We start from the raw sequence: 14,657 nt of genomic DNA, 5'->3' as shown, positions 1-14,657 counted from the left end.
ATGAGCAAGTCTCCCAAGCTGAAGAGCCACTTCCCATCTAAGGTACCAAGTAAAGAAGCTTTTGTCAAGAAGAAAGAACTGATAGATTTTGAGGGGAAATGCTTGGCCCAACTCTCAAATCAAACCCAATGACACAAATACAAATTTTTATACAGCAGTTCATTTTCCCCCCTCTGCATTGTGGCCACCAATGTTAAAGCACAAAGCCAAAAAATATGTAAACTATTGAAAAATATATATACCCTTGGATCCAGCATGTCCACATATAGAAAATTGTCCTGGAGAAAAACCAAAAGAATGCCAAAGGATATGTGGACAAGGGTGTTTATTGAAGTATTATAATGTTGAAAAATTATAATCAACTTGCCTGACCAGGTGGTGGTGCAGTGAATAGAGCGTCGGACTGGGACGTGGAGGACCCAGGTTCCAGACCTCAAGGTCGCCAGCTTGAGCGCAAGCTCATCTGGCTTGAGCAAAAAAATAAAAATTAAAAAAAAATTAAAAAAAATTAAAAAGCTCACCAGCTTGGACCCAAAGTCGCTGGCTTGAGCAAGGGGTTACTCGGTATGCTGAAACATGGTCAAGGCACATATGAGAAAGCAATCAATGAACAACTAAGGTGTTGCAACAAAAAACTGATGATTGATGCTTCTCATCTCTCTCTGATCCTGTCTGTCTGTCTCTATCTATGCCTCTCTCTGACTCTCTCTCTGTCCCTGTAAAAAAAAAAAAAAAAATCTAATCAACTTAAATTGAACCAGTTAACTCATTTAACCTTGAGAGAGGAGAAACCAGAAGAATGCAGGAGAGGGGAGCCTACAATGTCTGTGATCTTATGCTCAAGCCAATGAGCTCAGGGTTTTGGACTGAGGAAGAAAGGGCTGACTGAGAAAGTTTGAAAAGTAACAAACCACAACTGTAATGCCTTTTATCAGTTCCCTGAAAAAAACGTGCAGCACCAGCAAGAAAAATGGGATATGTGAATAGTAAACGACAGACAGTCCAAACCTCCTCTCTTGCCCCCTCTCCTCTAAGAGACACAAAAGTCATGTAGGTCTGCAGACAAAGACTTCAAAGAAATCAGGTACTTGTCACATGAAAACTAAAGCTATGAAGGTATATTAGATTCAGAAAAGCTAACTTTGGGGAGCTCGTGCTTTGGTGCTACCAGCCCCATGGCTACTAATAAAGTCTTCTTCCTCCATCAAGTTGTCTAGATGTCTATTATCCTTCGTTTGGGGGCCATTTCTTGCTACAACCTAAGGTTCAATTAGCTCATCTGGCCAATGGCAGTAAAATAATACTTAGCTTGGAGAAAAGGACAGGTAACAACAACAGTATTAAAAACTAAGCCTCAGTTAAAAAATAGTATTTGATTAAGTACTAAAAAGGATAAAGAAATAATTATGGCAGGTGAATATCATGGGGAAGAATTTTGAGTCAGAGGAAAGGGTTAGAGCCAAGACCCTGAATGGGACCCTGAATGGAGAGTGATAGGCCTTCAAAAAGGAAGGTCTGAGGGGCAATAACCAGGCAGGAAGAACAGAGAAGGCCAAGGAGAAGACCTTCAGTAAACATAAGCAGGCTATTCCTGTGCTGGCTCTGAACTGTCATCTTGTGTGACAGTATGAAAACAGTCTGAATCAATTTCTTGAGCAAAACTTTGTCTCTGAGGTATAGGCAAGGGGATGAATCCAGAAATTCTGTGTGAAATCCCAAAGCTAATACAAATCCTGGCACCAATCTTCAACTCCATTTCCAAGAACAATTTGTTTGGTTTATAGACAAAAAAACAAAAACAAAACAACTTCTTATTTTTCATTACCAATTTTTTTTTTGTATTTTTCTGAAGCTGGAAATGGGGAGGCAGTCAGACAGACTCCCACATGCACCCGACTGGGATCCACCCGGCATGCCCACCAGGGGGCGATGCTCTGCCCATCTGGGGCATTGCTCTGTTGCAACCAGAGCCACTCTAGCGCCTGAGGCAGAGGCCACAGAGCCATCCTCAGCGCCCGGCCAACTTTGCTCCAATGGAGCCTTGGCTGCAGGAGGGGAAGAGAGAGAGAGAGAGAGGAAGGAGAGGGGGAGGGAGGAGAAACAGATGGGTGTCTCTCTTGTGTGCCCTGGCCGGGAATCGAACCCAGGACTTCCGCACGCCAGGCTGACGCTCTACCACTGAGCCAACCGGCCAGGGCCTTTCATTACCATTTTTTATAATGTATTTCAATTCATCAGGATATAGGGTCTGATAGCTACTGCATCTCTTAAATGTCTTATTTTGGTAGCTGAGACTTTAAGTAATAAATCTGATTGATAGTTACAATCCATAGCCAAAAGGTAGAATTTCCATCTGTGAATTTTTCTTTAAGCCTGAGCCACTAAAATATACTTTTTGGTAAATTACCTTTTGAGAAGTAAGACACAAAAGACAAATGTTGATACTAATATATGACACTAACAGGATTCATTAATTTATACTTCTTTTTCAAATTTTCTCAAATGTTTATTTTATTGATTTTAGAAAGAGAAAGGTAGAGAGAGAGAGAGAGACAGGAACATCAGTCTGTTCCCTGTATGGACCCCAACTGGGGATTGAACCGGCAACCTCTGTGTTTAGGCATGATACTCTAGCCAACCAAGCCACCCAGCAAGGGCAGGAGTCATTAATTCATAAAATGAAAGAGCTAACTTAACTCCCAAAATGTAAATATTACATGCAAGTAATTTTTATATGAGCCTACATAAACTTATTGCCTTTAAAATTTTCCTTTTTTAAAAAAGGGCTTTCTGACTGTACCTAAAGGAATTTAAAACTGTTACTTGAGTGGAGTCTGACAATAAGAACACTATCTAGCACAGCTCAGATGGCAGATGATGAAGATAATTTGAAACACATGAAGAAGATCTGCAAATCCTGTAGGCAGAGGCTTCCAGACTGGAATAGAACAGACCTGATTCACCTGACCATTCAACAACAAATCTTTTTTTTTTTTTTTTTTTTACAGAGACAAAGAGAGGAACAGACAGGGACAGATAAGAAGGAGAGAGATGAGAAGCATCAATTCTTCGTTGTGTCTCCTTAATCTCTTTAGTTGTTCATTGATTGCTTTCTCATATGTGCCTTGATCAGATGGCTACAGCAGAGCAAGTGACTCCTTACTCACACCAATGACGCTGGGCTCAAGTCAGCAACCTTGGACTTTAAGCCAGCGACCCTTGGGCTCAAGTCGGCGACCATGAGGTAATATCTATGATCCCACACTTAAGCCAGTGAACCTTTGCTCAAACCTGATGAGCTTGTGCTCAAACCAGCAACCTTGGGGTTTCGAACCTGGGTCTTCTTGCATCCCAGTCCAATGCTCCATCCACTGTGCCACCTCCTGGTCAGGCTCAACAACAAATCTGAGTCTACATAAATTGATGACAACATCAGGTATCCCTAAGTATTTCTCCCAATTCCAGAAAATTTTATAAACTGTCAAAACTATTTGTTGAGGAAAAACAAATGTAAAGAAATAGCTTGCAAAGGCAGCTAAAAAGAACTTTTCTTTAAAACATGAGTCACATTTTAGCAACATTTAAATATTTATATACTTTTTATTTAGATTTTTCCTCTTCTGTTGACTTATTTTCTTCATCTTCATCTTATTGGGGGGGGGATATGTTAACAAGTTTTGATAGCACATGTTTATTAAATGCCCTATTCACATTTCTATTCTTTTTTTTTTTTTTTTTTTCTGTATTTTTCTGAAGCTGGAAACGGGGAGAGACAGTCAGACAGACTCTCGCATGCGCCCGACCGGGATCCACCAGGCACGCCCACCGGGGGCGAAGCTCTCCTCGCGCCATCTTTGCTCCAATGGAGCCTTGGCTGCGGGAGGGGAAGAGAGAGACAGAGAGGAAGGAGAGGGGGAGGGGTGGAGAAGCAGATGGGCGCTTCTCCTATGTGCCCTGGCCGGGAATCGAACCCGGGACTTCTGCATGCCAGGCTGATGCTCTACCACTGAGCCAACCGGCCAGGGCCACATTTCTATTCTTGAAAGCTCTTTTATTTGCCATATATATCTTGCCCAGAGATTTTAGAACATCTTTGTTTGTTAGATTATGAGTTTTAAATTTAAACACACTTGTGTAAATGCAAACACATTTTTATTTGCTAAAGAATGTAAAAGAGAACAGAAATTCTTCATTAATAAAAAATTGTTAGATTTTGGAATTGAAATGTTAAGATAAACATAGTCAATCAATTTGCTACTTTCTTTTCTGATTTGAGGACTTCAGTCTTGATAACGATAGTCCCCAAAGAGCCTTACATTGTTCATCAATACTATGGCTATGTTCTTTCAGTCTATCAGGAATAAAAATGCAAAATTTAAAAATAATAGTCCATCCCATATTAGCTGAGACCTGATTGTAGATAATTCTTTCCATGCAGACACCTCTCTGTACAGTCTTTCTGTGAAGAGAAACTCTAGCTTCATTTCATATGCTCAAGCACCAATTTAGCCTCTCTCTTTCTTTCCTATATTTTTATGCCAAATATCTTTGCTAGATTTTTACTCTGTATCACAAACTTCTCTTTTGCGTGCCAGTTATAGATAAGTGTGATGATATAGACATAGGGTCGTTTACATTTGCAAATGTAAAGTATAAACCAGAGGTTCACCAATGTATATTTTTAATGAATTATTATTTTACCCCAGTGTAGGTCACTGAATTTGGACTTACCCTTTACTTTCAAACATGTACTTTGTATTTTATTGATCTATATATTTTTTTCCAAAACAACATGGGAGCAATCTTTAGTATCAGGGCAAAGTAGCAGGACTTTCATAAGAAAGAAAAGACAAGCTTCTGCAGCATATATGACACTGAAGTAGCTACAGCCCCAAGTTTTCATTTAAAACCACTGCTGATGTTGTTAGAACTGGGATTCCGCCTGACCAGGCAGTGGTGCAGTGGATAGAGCGTCGGACTAGGATGCGGAGGACCCAGGTTCGAGACCCCGAGGTCACCAGCTTAAGCGCGGGCTCATCTGGCTTCAGTAAAAAGTTCACCAGCTTGTACCCAAAGTGCGGGCTCGAGCAAAAGGGGTTGCTTGGTCTGCTGAAGGCCTGCGGTCAAGGCACATATGATGAAAGCAATCAATGAACAACTAAGGTGTCGCAACAAAAAACTGATGTCTGATGCTCTCATCTCTCTCCGTTCCTCTCTGTTCCTATCTATCCCTCTCTCTATGTCTCTGGGAAAAAAGAAAAAAAAAGAACTGGGATTCCAAAGCAGCATGAAATATGGACAATGGCCAAAATAAGGCATTTTATATATGCATATAAATTAGGAGTATCTTCACTATTTTTTAAAATGTTTCAAAGTTATAGAATTTGGAAGTCATATTAATTCAGTATGCATAGCTAATTATCTTACCCTTCTGTCTCAAGATACAGTTGCAGAAGCAGGAGTAGTCATTACACAGTTAAAACATTAATTTTTGAGGCAGCAGGGCTGGTAGAATAGAAAGTAAATATTATTGGTAATGATGGTCAACAAATGTCTGTGTGCCCAGCACTTTGTTGGGTCTGTGGTTCAAATCAAAGCAGCTGCAATCTCAGGCAGTGGAAGGTGAGACACTTAGAGCAAGGCCATGTGCATGCCCCACCCTGATGACACCGCAGGGGCAGCCCCACGTTTTATACAGTATGGGCTCAGACGTGGCAATCAGGATAAAAAGGAAGCAGGGGACTATGGCTTTTCTTAAAGATATGTGTGTGCCAAGCATGATTTTTCCATGTGGTGTAGCTTAAGATGCCACTGACGCGGCCTCTGTACATACAAACCGGGCAAAGGGATGTCTACCCCCAACTGCTGTGTCCCCATGAGGGTAGTAACCCTGTTTCACATCTTTTTTCCACTTTCTGCTTTTGTGTTTAAAAACTGACTATAATGTCAAACCCAGTATAGTGAATAATCCAACACACTCATTTCATGAGTAAATTTTATAAAGAAATAGTAAGCTAACACCTACAAAGTGTTTAATGCTAGGGACTGAGTGATTCACAATTGGTATTTCTTTTAGTTTTCACAATATCATTACAAGTAGATGTTATCATTATCTTTGCTTTTAGCTGGGAAAACTGAGGTGCAGAGAGGCTGTGAGATGGGTCCACCATCACACAGGTAATGAAGAGGTTGGGATTCCAATTCAGTTTGACTCCAGAGCCCACAGGCTGCAGGCAGCAGGACTGTAAGCGCCCATTGGAGCCACATATTGATGGATCTTTAAAGGGGGTGGTGGGAGGGACGGGGGGAGAAAAGGAGCAGTGTTGCACACAAAAAATTATAAACTTCTTTAGATCTTGAGGAGGGTGGAATCCTTTCTATTCTGCTCTAGAAAAATCCATTTGGAGGGCACTACTTACAGAAAATAACTTTTTAATTTTGGTTCTAGGCACTTCTGAGTTGATGAAAAAAGTAACCCAGGGGTTTAGAGGACATTAGAGCAACAGTTCTCACATTAATCATTGAGACCTTTGGAATATCTGACAAAAACTGTCAGTCTTCTCCAAAAAGAAGCACTTACACATAGGGATACATATTTTCAGATACAATTTTATAAACTCTTTTTCAAAGAGTTTGTAAACTCTTTGAAGTTCCTTTTATCAAGGTCCCCACCTTTAGGACACTGGACTCAGAATAATCAATTTGCATTTATAGTCGATTCCTATCATGCTATTTTTTATTATAGTTTTCTGAGTTTTTCCATATACCATTCATTCCATGTGACCTAGAGCTATGGGGACTAACTTAAGGAGGGAGTAAGCAGAAGTATTATGTCCATTAATACTCTGGCTTAAGGCTAAAACAAATTGTTTTTAGTTGATTTTAGAAGAGAAACATTCATAGAGTGACTAAATTATAGAAATGTTCACATGTATTAGCATTTGTTATTTGTGAAAGTGCTGATTTAACTCTTTCTAGTAATCCTAAATATCCTCAACATAATCATTGATCCATAGTCTACAATGATTTATGCTAATCTATGCAGAAGAAATGATTATATTAAGAGGTTTGTTCCAAACTAGTTAGAAGCCCTCCCCTGCCACACACATTACATAGTCTTAGAGCATCTGGTACTTATTCTTACTCATCACATATGACTTTAATTGCATGTTTAATGCCTGTTTTTCTTCAAGTCCAATTTTGGAAGACTTGGCATCAATCATCTCCCAGTGCCTGACATGTAATAGACACTTAATTAACCTTTATTGAATAATAAGTAGATTATAATAATAAATTGATGAATAGAAGCAATAAATTTTAAGGGTAATATGAACAAATGGAGAAGGTTATTTTGAGGTCTGAGAATTAGTGTTCAATAATTTAACTCCGACATTCTCATTTGTTCGATTTTATACATATTCATTGTTCATTGGAAAAATTCTAGCAATAAGGGTCCCCCCCCCCAGTCTTTTAGAAATCTTTTGTTTATTGGATATAATTACATATCTTGCTTACCACCACAAAACATGGTGAGATTGCTGAAGCATATTTCATTCAGGAAGAAACTGATATTCAGATAGTATATGGGATATTTTTACAAAATCTCAGTAATCTATAATCTGACTGCAAGTCCTGTGTTCTTTCATCTATAAGAAATTTCCTTAGGCAATGGATGTTTTCATATTTTTTCTTTCTTTCTTTCTTTCTTTCTTTCTTTCTTTCTTTCTTTCTTTCTTTCTTTCTTTCTTTCTTTCTTTCTTTCTTTCTTTCTTTTTGTATTTTTCTGAAGTGAGAAACAGGGAGGCAGAGACAGACTCCCGGATGCACCTAACAGGGATCCACCCAGCATGCCCACTGGGGGCGATGCTTTGCCAATCTGGGGTGTTGCTCTGTTGCAACTGGAGCCATTCTAGCACCTGAGGCAGAGGCCATGGAGCCATCCTAAGCGCTCAGGCCAACTTGCTCCAATGGAACCTTGGCTGCAGGAGGGAAAGAGAGAGATAGAGAGAAAGAAGAGGGGGAGGGTAGAGAAGCAGATGGGTGCTTCTCCTGTGTGCCCTGACCGGGAATCAAACCCAGGACTTCCATATGCTGGGCCGACGATCTACCACTGAGCCAACTGGCCAGGGCTTGATTTTTATTCTTGTGTGGTAATTAAGAAGAGCAGTTGGCTCTGGCCAGTTGGCCCGGAGTGTGGAAGTCCTGGGTTCGATTCCCAGCTGGGACACACAGGAGAAGCACCCATCTGCTTCTCCACTCTGCCTCTCTCTCTCTCTCTCTTCCCTCCTGAAGCCATGGGTAGAATGGTTTGAGCAAGTTGGCCCTGGGTTCTGATGATGGTTCCAGGCCTCACCTCAGGAACTAAAAATAGCTTGGTTTCTGAGCAATGGAGCAGTGCCTCAGATGGGCAAGCGTTGCCCCTAATGGGCTTGCTGGGTGGATCCCAGTCAGGGTACATGCAGGAGTCTGTCTCTTTGCCTTCCCACCTCTCACTTAATAATAATAATAATAATAGTAATAATAATAAAGAGAAGTGGACTCAGAGGAGACTTAACTGCTAGTCCCAAATCTGCAGTTTACTTGGTCATTAGTGCCTGCAGATGTCTGTTTCATTTATGAGACAGAGGAATTAGATTCATGACCTCTAAAGTTCCTCACAGCATGGTGAACTGGAAGGAAATAAAAGTTCAAGTAAAATTTATTTTATTTATTTATTTATTTATTTTTGTACTTTTCCGAAGCCAGAAACAGGGAGGCAGACAGATTTCCGCATGCGCCCGACCAGGACCCACCCGGCACGCCCACCAGGGGGCAATGCTCTGCCCATCTGGGGCATCGCTCTGTTGCAACCAGAGCCACTCTAGCTCCTGAGGCAGAGGCCACAGAGCCATCCTCAGCGCCCGGCCAACTTTGCTCCAATGGAGCCTTGGCTGCAGGAGGGGAAGAGAGAGACAGAGAGGAAGGAGAGGGGGAGGGGTGGAGAAGCAGATGGGCACTTCTCCTGTGTGCCCTGGCCGGGAATTGAACCCGGATTCCTGCACGCCAGGCCGACGCTCTACCACTGAGCCAACCGGCCAGGGCCAGTTCAAGTAAAATTTAAAAAGAAACTATGGTGTCAATGTATTGTCAGAGATGAATACAATAATTTCTCATTCATATAAACATCTCTAAAAAATTCAGACTTTAATAGATATTAAAATAAAGATAATGAGTATATCACATTGTGGGTCTCCTTTTGAGATGACAAAATTCCCTTTCACTTGCATTGGAAATAAAAGAAAATAAGTATCAAAGGCAGCATAGAGGTTGAAAATAAATATTATATATTCTTTCCCTCATTTAAAAGCAAAAATCCCTTTGAGCACTTTCGATGTGCCAGGCACCATCCTAGGCCTTGACATCGGTGTGCATGTCATTGGGATACAAGATCCATAGATAACAGTCCTCATCAGTGTGTGCCCAGCACCAGAGGATAAGCATAGTTCCACTATGCTTTGCTAAATGAACAGAACAGAAGGAAGAAGAAAAGGTTCTCTGTTCAGGTATTGCAACTCCCACACACATGTTCTGAACTGTTTCCTGGTGCTAATAAGGTCCTCTAATATTTTTCCACTAACAAGTTATATTCTTGAGTTCCTGCTTACTCTATTAAACAAAACTTCATTAAAGGTACAGCCTGAAATTTATGTGTAATGGAGATGGCTCAGGAATAGTGGACATATTTAAAAACCTTAAGACAGGATAAAAAGAACACTAGACACAGGTATTCATAAAATACTTCACTTCTCCATAATAAGGTTTCTGTCCTCTTTGCTTTCTCCTCACTAAACTTCACAGAGAAAGACTGCTTTGTTCCCTCATACTCACTCTGTATTTCTGCATAGGCAGACTTGAATTTTTTTTTAAGTGAGAGGTGGGAGGCAAAGAGACAGAGGCTTCCCCTTGCGCCCCCATGGGAACCCACTTGGCAAGCCCTCTACCTGGCAATGCTCTGCCTGTCTGGATCGCTGCTCTGTTGCCGGCAACTTATAGCTATTTTAGCACCTGAGGCAAGGCCATAGAGCCATCCTCAGTGCCAGGGGCCAACTTGCTCAAACCATTCAAGACATGACTGCAGAAGGAGAAGAGCCAGAGAGAGGGGAGGGGGAGGAGTGGAGAAGCAGATGGTCACTTCTCCTGTGTGCCCTAACTGGGAATCAAACCCAGGACTTCCACACACCAGGCCGACGCTCTACCGCTGAGCCAACCAGCCAGAGCCTCAAACTTGATTTTTCATTTTTATTTTTTGAGTTTTATGAAAATGTATACATGAGAACTTTGAACATTTAGCATAAGGAGAATATCTGAACAGATGCCAAATATAGTTTCTCCACTTTTGAGATTCTGCTGGTTCTGATTAGCCAAAGGGAAGTAGTGTATCGTATTCATGTTGTCATTTCACATCTTTTAAATTTCACAATTACTACTGCCTTTTACCCTCTAATCATTTGGACAAGTCCGTCATGACATGGATGAATTCAACCTTCAAATCTTACTTTTTCTTACTAATATTCCCTCAACATTCTTGACACTTTTAAACTAGAGAATATCAATCCATAAGAAATTTCTCTCTATAATTCTACAGATACCTTTCTTATTAAAATACTTTAGGTTGAGTGCTCTACTTTGTCTTCTCCAATCCAGCACAAATGAGATTATACCTTTTGCAAAAATTTTAAAATTTTGTTAACTTGACTTTTTTCTTATTTTATAATTTCTATGTAAATATTATTGAAAAAAACCTTTTGTTTTTAATAGGAGCTCAATATCATGCCTTCTGAGCTAATTCTAAGTTATAACTTAATTCCAAGCTAATCTTGAATTATCAGAAACATTATTAAATATTTTATATAACAGCTATCAGTATATGGGGTTCAAGTTTCTAACTGGTTCTGCTCAGGTACAGTTCTTCCTAAAATAAAATACAAAATTGTGCTTTTTGTTGAAAAAAATCATAAACCAAAAAAGCAAATATTAACTTTTCATTTCTATTTTGCCTTAACATGGATTTCAACTTTTAATTTAAATGCATATTCTCTGGCAAAGACTAGTATTTTCAACTTTCCCTTCAACACATATACACAAGTCTAAGTAAGTTTTCATTGCCTGTTGAAATAGACACGGTTAAATGTAACCTAAACTTATGTTCAGTTTGAATACCTCCTTACTCACTGACGATTCATTTCATTAATTCATTCCCTAATGTACATTCTTCAGCAATCTGTCAAATAGCCACCTTCAGAACCAGTACAAACCTTTATTGGTTACTTCCCAAGAAACTTCAAAGAGCAGTAAATCTTCCACGGGAAGTTCTTCAACTTCCCACTGGGGAAGCCCACTCAGGGACGTCACAGATAGGGATCGGCCTCGGAGCATTCTTCTTCCCGTCCTCTGACACTTGTTTGAATCACTCTTTCCCTTAACTGTAGAGATGTGCACTTTAGAGATGTGGTGGTTCAAGGTTAGTGGATCTCAGGCTTGGGTAGCTTCTCACAGAACTAAACCACAACAGAATGAAAGCTCACGTGCTTCCCAGAGAACTCCCGGTTGAAGGAGGAGTTGTCAGGTTCTCTCTGCAGTCTTTCTAGGTGGGTCCACTGAGAACAGTATCTCCAATCAGAATTTACCCAAACTGGTGAGGTATCACAAGTGAAAATCCTCAGCCTGGGGTTTAGACAAACACCCCCTCTGAATAGTGGCACCCTCATAGGCTGATCATGATACATGTCCAGACCTTTAGCCCTTGTCCTTTTGACCAAATTCCTAGACTCACACTGTCACTAATGCTTATTTCATCACTTCCAAAGTGATCCAAGATTAGCAATTACCCTTATAAAGTTTGTGTAGATTACATATAGAATTGACGGGGATACGTTTCTATGCTTTTAATCACTTTATATTTCCTAAGTATCATTCTCTCTTTTGATTCTCATTTCCAGAGCATTAAAAAAATTGTTCCTGGTTATTTTATTCAATAGCACATCTGCAAGTTTTGTTATGAAGATAAGTATAGATTTTGGCTTTCTTATCTGATGCAATTACTTTTCTTTAAACAATTTCCTATGAAAAAGTATAAATATAAGTGTGTTTTGGGTAGAACAGACAAAGAAAGTAGTTTTGGCTTATCAGTGATTATAAGATCATTTTAATGAGATTATAAAAATTAATTTGAGTCCTATTTGTGCATTTACCTCAAACATTTTCAAATTAATAAATTTAATGGATATAAAAATATTCAAATATAAGGAAAATGCAAAATATGTTAGGTTCTGAAATATTACCATAATCTGCTTGCCAGTGTATGCCATATACTTACTTTTTTATGTGCTTGTATGTATGTAAGTATGTAGGTGCTAATTTATTTACACACACAGAGACACATTCTATATTGTCCTTAAATGGAGTAATGGCATTCACAAGCATGCTTAATTTTGAAATATCTTACTTTATAGATTTAGCTTAAAATCAATATTTCATACTATCATTGGGCAGTAGAATTTAAATTCACACAAAATATCCTTCACATTAGAATTACAAGCTGAACTCTCATAAAATAATTTATTTGTTGATACCAGTACTATTTTTATCTTTATTATTTATTATTACTATTTGTTACTTACTAGTATACTTTTATTCGGACTAGCCATTTTTGTACAGTTGTCCTTCTTGACTTAAGCCTTATTTTAATGACTTAAAATAGATAAAATCATATTTCATTATCTGATATAAATAAATCAATGTACATCAGGTAGATTAAGTGTCTTTCATGATTTCCAACATATTTGATTCTTATCTTTGTCTGTAAAAGTAAATGTAAGCATATAGTTATTTAGTCATTCAACTGGTAAGAAAAAAATGTCATATAGTTAATTAAAAAGATTAGCACTAAAATATACAGATAGGAGCCCAAATTGTCAAATTGACTTTCTTCTTCACAAAATGATTTTTTTGTTGACATAACCTCTGTGAACCCTACAAATACAAATTCAATAGCACATGCTGACAAGGGCATGCTGACAAGAAGTAAGAATGGGATGACAGGGTGATGGTAAAGTCAAGTTTGTGGAGTTTAGAGTCAGAAACCCTGATATGGGTTCTTCCAGGAATAAAGCTCCAGGATAGCCAATTCACAACATCCAAATTATACTGTAACACATTATTCCTTTACAGTGAGTGCCAGGTACCATGTGCTTGGCTGTAAAGTAACCATTCTTGGAACCCTGTCCAATCTGCCATTATCAGTTTGTAAACTAAAGCCAATATCTTGAAGCTTTGGTTTTCCCACTAAAGTGGGAATAAGACTATTTATGTAGGGTACTTAATAAGTGCATTATATTAAACAATTTAGTAACTTTCAGCCATATTTATAAGATATATAGTAGCCTATTAAAAGCATTTCTTAGTAGTTACTACTGCAGAGAAACAAAAGTAAAAAAGAGGATTATTTTTCTTTAATTTTTTGAATATTGTTCCACATGGATATATTATTTGGTCAAATAATTAATTATATTTTGGGGCAAAATGACCTTAGATCAATGAGAATATTATAAGGACATAGTACATAAAAATAAGTTACATGTACAGCAAAATAAGTAGCACAATGGATTCAATTTTGTACAAAAAGTATACATACACATCTACTAGTGGAGTATATATAAATAAAAGACTAAAATAGATAGATATAAATAAAATTCCTACAATGGTTTTCTTTAGGTCCGTGATGGCGAATCTTTTTATAAAAACCGCCCACTTTTGCAGTCTGGTCAACCTGGTCCCTCCCTCCCACTAGTGGGTGGTCCAGCTTTCATGGTGGGTGGAAGCGGAGCAACCAAACGGTGTCGGTGTCGTGACTGGCCCGCCATGAAAGCTGGAATGCCCACTAGTGGGCAGGAGGGACCAGGTTGACCAGCACTGCAAAAGTGGGTGATTTTTTCTTTTTCTTTCAGGGACAGAGACAGAGTCAGAGAGAGGGATAGATAGGGACAGACAGGAATGGAGAGAGATGAGAAACATCAATCATCAGTTTTTTGTTGCAACACCTTAGTTGTTCATTGATTGCTTTCTCATATGTGCCTTGACTGCGGGCCTTCAGCAGACCAAGTAACCCCTTGCTCGAGCCAGTGACCTTGGGTCTAAGCTGGTGAGCTTTTTGCTTAAGCCAGATGAGCCCGCGCTCAAGCTGGCGACCTCAGGGTCTCGAACCTGGGTCCTCCACATCCCAGACCGATGCTCTATCCACTGAGCCACAGCCTGGTCGGGCTGAAAGTGGTGATTTTTATAAAAAGGTTTGCCATCACGGCTTTAGGTGGTACTGATAATGGTCAATATTTATGTTCTATTTTTTCTTTACTAGTATTCTACAATTTTCTGCAATAAGCATGTATACATACATTTATACCATACACAGAATAAGTGAAACAGTTTTTGAAAGTTTAATCAGATCACCTCATGATGATTTAATTCATTTCCACTCTCATTATACTGATATTTTGAAAATCTTGATCCTTGGCTGTCACTTGGGGTTTTGCCACAGGAACCAGCACTACTGCCACACAGCATCTCCTAAAGACCCCTCAAAGTAGACTTACATAAATAACTCTTGATCCTGTTTTCCCAAC

The 14,657-nt window shown here is 39.2% G+C and overlaps 1 protein-coding gene across 1 annotated transcript in view; it reads right to left on the bottom strand.

Annotated features, from left to right (window-relative positions):
* The window catches only part of GYS2 (glycogen synthase 2), a 57,099-nt gene extending 45,333 nt beyond the window's left edge, over positions 1-11,766 (bottom strand). The window contains exon 1 of the mRNA XM_066354704.1: positions 11,295-11,766. Within this exon, the coding sequence (XP_066210801.1) occupies positions 11,295-11,415 (121 nt within the window). The 5' untranslated portion in view covers positions 11,416-11,766. The remainder of the gene's footprint in view (positions 1-11,294) is intronic.
* Positions 11,767-14,657: the final 2,891 nt, after the last annotated feature.

Source organism: Saccopteryx leptura, chromosome 1, assembly GCF_036850995.1.
Source record: "Saccopteryx leptura isolate mSacLep1 chromosome 1, mSacLep1_pri_phased_curated, whole genome shotgun sequence".
Classification (NCBI taxonomy): Eukaryota; Metazoa; Chordata; class Mammalia; order Chiroptera; family Emballonuridae; genus Saccopteryx; species Saccopteryx leptura.
This window is presented reverse-complemented; position numbering and strand designations above follow the sequence as displayed.